The sequence below is a fragment of the Girardinichthys multiradiatus genome, chromosome 23, assembly GCF_021462225.1.
Source record: "Girardinichthys multiradiatus isolate DD_20200921_A chromosome 23, DD_fGirMul_XY1, whole genome shotgun sequence".
Lineage (NCBI taxonomy): Eukaryota > Metazoa > Chordata > Actinopteri > Cyprinodontiformes > Goodeidae > Girardinichthys > Girardinichthys multiradiatus.
The window spans coordinates 40,705,665-40,715,172 of record NC_061815.1 but is presented as its reverse complement, the minus strand read 5'-3'; the positions used below and the strand labels follow the sequence as shown (position 1 = coordinate 40,715,172).

Below are 9,508 nucleotides of genomic sequence, written 5' to 3'. Positions count from 1 at the left end.
TATGTATATATATATATATATATATATGTATATATATATATATATATATATATATATATATATATATATATATATATATATATATATATATATATATATATATATATGTATATATATATATATATATATATATATATATATATATATATATATATATATATAGGCTCCTCTGTTAATTTCCTCCATCAGTATAAACAAGAGAGACGACTCCTCGAACAGTACCATCAGCAGGGCTCAAATTTGATCCAGTCCGTTTAGAAAAAAAACCAAAAAACAAAACCCTAATTGTTCTTCAGCCTCTCGTCTTGTGTCTCTTTTTAAATGTGATCTGATGAACATTTACAAAGTCTTCAAACTTGGTATGGTTTGTCTATATTTCTTCTTTTTAAATCACTACTCCTCCTTCCTGATTTCTGCACAACACACTGATCTCCAGGCTGTCCAAGTCCACAAAAGGAAGTTATTCCTTTTCCCTTTTTGCTTTCGTTTGACAAATTCCTTTGGAACGGCAATTCCAGTCTTGAATGGTTTTGTTGAGAAACTCATGCAGGGGTGTGCACAGTCACAGTAATGGTGATAAAGACTTCTTTTTCATTTAGAGAGTAACATAATGATGACACTAAAACTGGATATGAAACATATGTGCAAAAAGGAGGTGAGGAGAGGGGTGGGGTGGGCGTGTGAGCGTGGGTGGGGTCTCTGGGAGGCAGGAGGGGAGCTCTGCACCGATGCAGGTGGGATGGCAGGGAGCTCAGAGCTTCTCTGGGGAGGGAATCCAGATGTAGGGCCCGGACTGCTCCTCGATGATTAGCTTGATTTTGTTGTAGATCTCCTCTAGCGAGTCACCCTGGACAATAGCTGCAAGCAAACAGACAAAATGATGTTTTTCTTGATTTCATCAGAAGCCACTAGATAGATACACTGATTGAACACGCCTGATTTACAAGGCTCGGTTCTGCCAAGTTACCGGTAATGGTTTCCTTACCAAGTCCTCCGAGTGATGGGAGGCTAGCAGCTTATTAGCCCAGTTTAGCAATTTAAAACAACTGAATCCTGAATCTTCTTTATATCCATGGGATCCTCAGCTATACTGGCAGATATTAAAATGTCTTTCACAACAAAGCCATTAACCCTCTACGGTACCATAGGTAACAGACCCATGGTTAACCTGTCTCCATAATGCATCTCTTTGAATGATGCAATACTTTACAGAAACATCGCAGCCCCTAAGGAACCTATACAGGGCTTTACGTTGTCATATAACATTCAGGAAGCCATATTCACCCCTTTTTACAGACTTTCCAAGGAAAAAGCTTTTCCTTGATTATTTCTGTAGCTTTGTGGCTGAGCTTGGTTTGATCTTTACAATCCAACGAAGATAAATTTGATGTTGGTTGCAGTGAAGTTCAGGTTTTTTACTATACCCTGTAGGCCACAGTCTACATAGTTGTATTTGCTTGAAGTTTCACACGTTATCAAAACTAAACTACCCCTTTAAGTCTATAGAAAATCAAGAGTCTTCAGAACTTCAAAGCTTTTAAACAGTGCACCACTTCCAATTGACTCCCGTTTCTCCTGACGCTCCTCTCCATCATATTGTCCTGAAATTACTTTTTGTTTTTTGCATCTCGGCCACAGTAATCTCCATCTGTGGGTTTCCAGCCAAGTCCACGTCCATCCTACTGCCCAAATATATGATTTGCATGCAGAGCAGAGATCATGCACTGAAATGTAAAAGCATGACAAGTAATTACATCCAAGCAGTCTCATGCAGCACACTTTGAGACGGCGATGACGATTTTGAGTCAGAAACTTGGGAAAAGTACTTCTGATGTAATTTATTCCTTTAAATCTGATTGTTCAACCTTAGAGTTTTATTATTTACAAAATAAATGTGAACAAACTAAATGTGTTTACCTATAAGATGTTAATGAAGTATTTAGAGGTTGGTTTTTACACCAAGTTGGATGTAAACTGGTGGTTTGCATCTCGTCTTCTTTGATGAATCATCGTATGTTTCCGCTGTATTCATTATTCTCACTGCTGCTGACGTTTTCAGAGACTTTTACCTGACTTTCAGGTGTTTAAAGGACTAGGAGTTTATTAACCAGCAGTTAAAAGTTTTAGTTTTGTGCCGATTTAGCGCAGCAGTCGAGAGTTAAAGGCAGATATACGGAAAACTCCAGCCAAGTGCTGAGGTTTAGACGAATAAAGACTTGTTAAAACGTATTTCTCTCACACAGTAAAAAAGTTTCCATAACTTGAGAACATTTTTAAAACTTACTGCATTAAAAGAATAATGTAAGACGTTAAATGTTCAAATCACAACCGAGAGTACATTACTGAAAAAGCAGCAGCCAACCTGTGAAATACTCTCCAAAATCTTGCTCCAGTTTAACTGCCTTGTCAAAGACTTTGTTGGCCTGTTCGTACGTCTGCCTCTTGTTCATCTCCCTGAAAGAAGAAGAGTCAAAGTTACTTCAACGAGCACAGCCGCTGCTGATTGCCACATGTAGAACGACGGTGGCTTACATTAGAGCTTCAATGGATTTTGGTTTTATAAAGATGGCGATCGGATAAAGTTGTGCTTGCTGCAGTCGTTTTATGGCGTTCCCGGACACGTCCAGGATGCAGTGTTTCCCCTGTAAGCAGATTAAGCTCAAACAGCTCAGCATCGATAGTACTGTGACTTTACCTGCACCATGTATGGTTGAAAATGATGATTTCTTTGAAAACCTACCCGCTCTGCCACAGTTCTGACAGACAAGATGCTCGTCCCGTAGAGGTTCTCGTTAAACTGGCCAGCCTCAATAAATTTATTATCCTGAATATCTTTCTCCATCTGCTCCCTGGAGCCCACAAAGTGGTAGTCCTGGCCGTCGATCTCGGTTTCTCGTCTCGGACGGGTTGTATCTGCAGACACAAAAGGGACAAGTTAGTTTGTGTTTCTGCTCGTGCGTTTTGTGCGCTGTGTAGGGGGCTTCGAGTGCCAACTCACGGGGAACGCATGAGCCAAACTTGTGGGGGAACTCGGAGATGAGGTCGTCGTTTACTCGGTCCTTCATTGGGCCCAAGATGATCACAGGCCTTGTGTAGTGGACTAGGTTTGAGACAAGAAAGGCAGGTGAGTTTACATGACGATGAAGGACACCAAACCATCCCTTACACCAGAGTCCTCCCACTCACTTTCCTGCCGAATGACTGGCTCATAGGAAAGGATCATGTCCTCCTGACCCTCTGTAAGAACACAAAGCAGAAGAAACGTCAGAGGTTGCTTCTAAACTCAAAGATTTTACCATCTGAAGATACCAGTGCCTTGTAAAAAAAAAAAAAAAAAGTATTCAAACCCCTTGAACATTGTCAGTTTACAACCACAAACTTCTATTTGTTTTACTGGGATGTTCTGTGACAGAACCAACACAAAGCAGTGAAACGTAAAGAAAATTAAAACCTTTTTGAAAAATAAAAATCTTAAATGTTGTTTGCAGTTATACCCAACACTCTTTACTCTAAACCCCCTAAATAAAATCCAGTACAGTTAATAGCTTTTAAAAAGTTGCCTTATCAGTGAACAGTCGACCTGTGTCATTTAATCTCAGTATAAATCCAGCAGCTCTGTGAAGGCCAAACAGCATCATGAAGGTGTAGGGTCAGGGCGAGGATTTAGCACAGTATTAATCTCACAGAGCACTGTTCAAAAATGGAAAGGATACAACGCAACTGCGAACCTCCCAACAACTAAACTGACAGGCTGGGCAAGGAGAACCTGAGAAACAGCCAGGAGAGCCAAGGTAACTCTGGAGGAGCTACAGAGATAAACAGCTCAGATGGAAGAATCTGTGGACAGGACAGCTACTAGACTGTACTCAACAAATCTGGCCTTTATGGAGGTTTTGAAAGAAAGAAATCCACTGAAATAAAGCTGCAAGAAGTCCTGTTTGCCACAGGCCATGAATGGGACATGGCAAACATGTTGAGGAAGCAGCTCAGCTTTTTCTGGCCGACATGCAAAATCCTATGTGTGGTCGAAAACTAACGCTGCACATCATCCTGAACACACCATTACACCATGAAACATGGTGGTGGCACCATTATGCTGAGGGACGAAGGAAGCTGGTCTGGGTAGATGGGAAGATGTATGGAGCTACATGAACAGCATCCCTTAAAGAAAGCTTGTTAGAGGCTGCAAAAGACTCATCAGCATGTTATTCAGCTCTGCAGAGGCCAGGGAACAAGCCATTTATTTGCTTCAGGTGTGTTGGAGCAGGGATGCATCTAAACGTTGCAGGCTAGCAGCTCTTAAGGACTGAGCTCGGGGACCCCTGGTTTAGATCAAAGCATACCGCTGTTAAAATGGCCTAAACTAAATCCAGTTGAGCATCTGTGGCAAGACTTGAAAATGTATCTTCATGGATGCTTTCCATCCAATCTGACTGAGCTTACGCTACTTTGCAAAGAAGAATTGGCAAAAACTAGCTTCTAGAGGTGCAAAAATGTAGTAGAGAATTCAAACGTATGCACCCCTTTCTGTCGGCCCGCCACATAAACGCCTGGAGAAATACATTAAAGAACTTGATCTAGAAATTTAAGTGACTTACTTGAACTACTTTCACTGTCACTTGTGTTGGATGTCAGGCATTCTGAAAAGCAAAAAAGTGAAAATCTTTCATCAAAGTGTCATTTTTAAATACATCTTATGGTTTAAAATGATTTTCACCTGCCTAAAAAGCCTCAGTTTGAAAAAATAAAACAAGCCCAACATGTTTATCAACTGCTGGGCTTTTAAAAAAGGGGGAGTAAAGAAAGCAGAAGTTCAAGCTTTTGCAGAACTAGGGAAATGGTTTTTTAGGTGCAAGCAATAGGATATTAAGTGTTTCCTGCAACTATATCCCAACTGACCCAGAATTCCCTGGCCAAATGTTTCCTATTGGTCAATCTGTGCCTGTGGCAGCAGATCCGGTTTCTGGGAAAGTCGAGGAAAACATACAGGCGTTATACAGTGTGCACATGAGGGAGGCAGGGGCTGGCTGACCCAGGGGGATCGTCTCCAAGCAGACAGACTTACGTTTGCATCGTAACTCTGTGTGACCTTATGAGACCAAACGTGTTTTCAGAAAGACCCCGGGAGACGCTCAGAAGTGTCACCCTGGCTCCCCCTCCCATAGGAATGCAGCCCTCCTATGTATTGTGAGTCTGAGGTCTCTGTGTGTGTGTCCCCCTCTAAGTGTGTGTGGTTCTTGCATTCCCAGCTGGGTCTGCAGTGACAAAGCGTTCTCTCTGGGGACAGCTGCTTGACACGGTGCAACCACACACTTACTCAAACTCTTTGATCCATAAAAGTCATCGCTTAACCCCGGGAAGTCCTAGGTGTCCCGACAGGTGAGAGCAGAAACCAAGAGAAGAAAGCAGAGAGGAAGAAGAAGAGGTTAGTGAGAGTCGGAGGGAAGGAGGAGGAGAGGAGTGCGCCCACTGACACATGGTGCTGTCATACTTATTAAGCCTGAGCTCCACTTTGTTCATAGTAAGCCACTGCTTTTCAATTACACAGGCCCAATCCCATTATAATGGGATTTTGACCTGCTAAGAGTTAAAGCTTCAGTCCAGTAATGAGATTCTCCTTGTTGAGGGGTCACTGACTGAGTGGAGAATCCATCAGGCCCCCCCCCATGTTGACGCAGCCCAACAGCTGGCAGCACACATGCAGCTAGACACTCCTCTGGAGCCCACAGACGATGCAGGTCACACCAGAGAGGACCCCCACACCACCTGTGTATGTGGGGAACCTCTCTGGGGCTGTGAGGCAGGGATAAGAGTGGTGCCATCACACAAACCACCCCCGGAGGTGAGCGGAAAGATGAGAGACGAAAGAAGTGAAGCATGAAGGGGGGAAAGAACAAAAATAAAATAAAAATGGAGAAAAGACCACCCCCCCTTCCCCTCGATCATACAGCTGGTACTCACGTTCAGACTCCACCAAGTCCTGCACAATATTCTCCTTGCTCTTGTAAAACGGGAACTTGCGTGAGAGGTTGAAGCTTTTTTTGCGCTTCACTTTAACTGGCTGCTGATGTGTGGGTGAAGGGGGGCGGGGAGGCGGAGGGCAAAAACAAAAACAGACGAGCTTTCAATGAAGGTACTCCACAACCATGCAAAAACAGGGGGGTGAAATGCAAACAATTCACATCCAATGATGAACATGAGAAATAGGTAATGGGTGAAACTGAATGGATCAATGTGAAGGAGGCGGCCGTCTGAAGTCCAAATCAAACATTCACCGTTTATAAATATATCAGGATCAATAATCATTTCTGTACAGCAGATTTATGCTCATGAAATTGAAACCTGACAGATCAAACCTGGACAGGTGCATCTCGGTAACTTAGACCATCAGCAAGAAGTTGGTTTATATCAGTAATTCAGTTCAAAACGACAAACCCGTTATAAATATTAATCAAGTATTCATCTGCGTTAGTTTAGTTGGTTCATTCTTACATCTCATGAATATCCAACATGAAGTTTCTCAGAAACTGACTTGGACGCCAGCAGATGACGGCTCCTCAAACCATCACCGACTGTGGAAACTTCACACCTCAAACAACTTGGATTCTGTGTCTCTCCACACTTCCTCCAGACTCTGGGACTTTGACTCCCAAATTAAAGGCCAACTTTAGTTCTATCCTACGAGAGGACTTTGGACCACCGAGCAACCGTCCAGGCCGTTCTTCTTCTCAGCCCATGTAAAAACCTCTTGACGTTTCTTCTTCAGGACTGGCTTGAAGCAAGGAATGCACAGTTGTAGCCCATTTCCTGGTTGCAAACATTTTTCATGCTAGTTGTTCCTGTTTCTTGTGTGCTTCTTTATTGCCATTTTCTTTAGTTATGACCCTATGTGAGTTACCCTCCTTGTGGAGGATGCCAGTGACCCTCTGCTCGATAACTGTCAAGTCAGCAGTTTTCTTCATGACGGTGTAGCCATTAATGTTTCTATAACATAACATTTCTGTCTTAAAAACATTTGGCTGATGATCTGGTGCAATAATCTCATTTTCTAAGGAAGCAAATTTGGGTTTTTTATTAGCTGCAGGGTTTAATCATCAGAACAAAGAGAAATGAACCCTGTAATCTACAGCGGTTGGACAATGAAACTGAAACACCTGTCATTTTAGTGTGGGAGGTTTCATGGCTAAATTGGACCAGCCTGGTAGCCAGTCTTCATTGATTGCACATTGCACCAGTTAGAGTAGAGTGTGAAGGTTCAATTAGCAGGGTAAGAGCACAGTTTTGCTCAAAATATTGAAATGCACACAACATTATGGGTGACATACCAGAGTTCAAAAGAGGACAAATTGTTGGTGCACGTCTTGCTGGCGCATCTGTGACCAAGACAGCAAGTCTTTGTGATGTATCAAGATCCACGGTATCCAGGGTAATGTCAGCATACCACCAAGAAGGATGAACCACATCCAACAGGATTAACTGTGGATGCAAGAGGAAGCTGTCTGAAAGAGATGTTCGGGTGCTAACCCGGATTTTATCCAAAAAACATAAAACCACGGCTGACCAAATCACGGCAGAATTAAATGTGCACCTCAACTCTCCTGTTTCCACCAGAACTGTCCATCAGGAGCTCCACAGGGTCAATATACACGGCCGAGCTGCTATAGCCAAACCTTTGGTCACTCATGCCAATGCCAAACGTTGGTTTCAATGGTGCAAGGAGCGCAAATCTTGGGCTGTGGACAATGTGAAACATGTATTGTTCTCTGAGGAGTCCACCTTTACTGTTTTCCCCACATCCGGGAGAGTTATGGTGTGGAGAAGCCCCAAAGAAGCGTACCACCCAGACTGTTGCATGCCCAGAGTGAAGCATGGGGGTGGATCAGTGATGGTTTGGGCTGCCATATCATGGCATTCCCTTGGCCCAATACTTATACTAGATGGGCGCGTCACTGCCAAGGACTACCGAACCATTCTTCAGGACCATGTGCACCCAATGGTTCAAACATTGTATCCTGAAGGTGATGCCGTGTATCAGGATGACAATGCACCAATACATACAGCAAGACTGGTGAAAGATTGGTTTGATGAACATGAAAGTGAAGTTGAACATCTCCCATGGCCTGCACAGTCACCAGATCTAAATATTATTGAGCCACTTTGGGGTGTTTTGGAGGAGCGAGTCAGGAAACGTTTTCCTCCACCAGTATCACGTAGTGACCTGGCCACTATCCTGCAAGAAGAATGGCTTAAAATCCCTCTGACCACTGTGCAGGACTTGTATATGTCATTCCCAAGACGAATTGATGCTGTATTGGCCGCAAAAGGAGGCCCTACACCATACTAATAAATTATTGTGGTCTAAAACCAGGTGTTTCAGTTTCATTGTCCAACCCCTGTATGTCACGATATACCCCCAGTTTTTCTGTTATTCTCTGAAAAATATGACAAAATAATATCATTGCTTACTTTTTTCCAACTTTATTTTAAAGTGACATTTTACGGAGCCCGCGAGGGGACATGGGGGATCTTTTTTCTTTTGCGTCCCCACGCAATACTTTTGCGTTCGCTTGCAAAAGTTGTTAATCACCTTGAGAATTTTAGCAAAATTTATCCATGAAACCTCCCACACTAAAATGACAGGTGTTTCAGTTTCATTGTCCAACCCTTGTATATCGTTATTGTGATATAAAATAGTCTATATCGCACTACCTGTGTCTAATCAAGCTCTACAAGTATTAGTTTTTCAACTGAATCCCAAACATCAATTAACTTTTTGATGATGTTCTAGTTTACGGAGAAGCACCTGGACATATTTTGTTTGTTTAACTGAGGGAACAAAAGCTTTGGAGGTTACAAAGAGATCATCTCCAGGGAGCTCCTCTGTAATGTGTAGCACTCTTTGTGCTTGCTTTGATAAACAGGTGCTGGTCCCTGGGAGGAAGGAGGACGTCTCCCTGAGAGCCCAGCAGCAGCTTTGTGGACAGCCGCTGGAGCACCGGGGCAGCTGGTCCTCCACACTTACCCTGTTGGACTCAATCATGCCTGTCCTGGCGTGGAACTTGACTGTTTTTAATCTAGCTCGCTCTTTCTTTTCCACTCTGAAAAAAAAAATAAAACAAACAATATTTTTGGATTTTGGATGGTATTCCTCAAGGTTTTTCTGAAAAAAAAAAATGAAAAAAAAAACAACAAGCAAAGGAGGATAATACCTTTTCTTGCTTGGAATGACCCCAATCTGCTCGCTCTCTCCGTGAGGCGTGACGAGCCTCGCCTGCCACCACTCGTCATCGGAAGCATTTATGACATGAAGGATGTCCCCGTAAGAAAAACTCAGGCCTTGGCTGGGCAGGCAGCTGTCTCGTGTTCGATCGTAGTCAAAGAGAGCTCTACAAAAACAACAAAGCTTTCAGTGCTTACATTTATTTTAAAAAAACAAACTTTAAAGCTAATAAACAGGAGAAAAAAGGACCAGAAATGCCAGATACAATCTTTCCCCTCCTAACTTTCT

General features: G+C 42.8%; 1 protein-coding gene across 12 annotated transcripts in view; it reads right to left on the bottom strand.

The window, feature by feature from the left end:
* Positions 1-397: 397 nt before the first annotated feature.
* Positions 398-9,508, bottom strand: part of dlg3 (discs, large homolog 3 (Drosophila)) — a 133,048-nt gene continuing 123,937 nt past the window's right edge. For 8 of the 12 annotated variants that reach the window (XM_047354144.1, XM_047354141.1, XM_047354138.1 and 5 more), the window contains 10 exons: positions 9,210-9,386; positions 9,023-9,098; positions 5,962-6,064; positions 4,599-4,640; positions 3,187-3,237; positions 2,999-3,100; positions 2,741-2,913; positions 2,533-2,642; positions 2,363-2,454; positions 398-858 (listed from right to left, as the gene is read on the bottom strand). In XM_047354144.1, the coding sequence (XP_047210100.1) occupies positions 752-858; positions 2,363-2,454; positions 2,533-2,642; positions 2,741-2,913; positions 2,999-3,100; positions 3,187-3,237; positions 4,599-4,640; positions 5,962-6,064; positions 9,023-9,098; positions 9,210-9,386 (1,033 nt within the window). In that variant the 3' untranslated portion in view covers positions 398-751. Of the gene's footprint in view, positions 859-2,362; positions 2,455-2,532; positions 2,643-2,740; positions 2,914-2,998; positions 3,101-3,186; positions 3,238-4,598; positions 4,641-5,317; positions 5,364-5,961; positions 6,065-9,022; positions 9,099-9,209; positions 9,387-9,508 lie in introns of all 12 variants that reach the window. The other 4 variants (XM_047354139.1, XM_047354149.1, XM_047354143.1 and 1 more) reach the window with 2 other exon arrangements.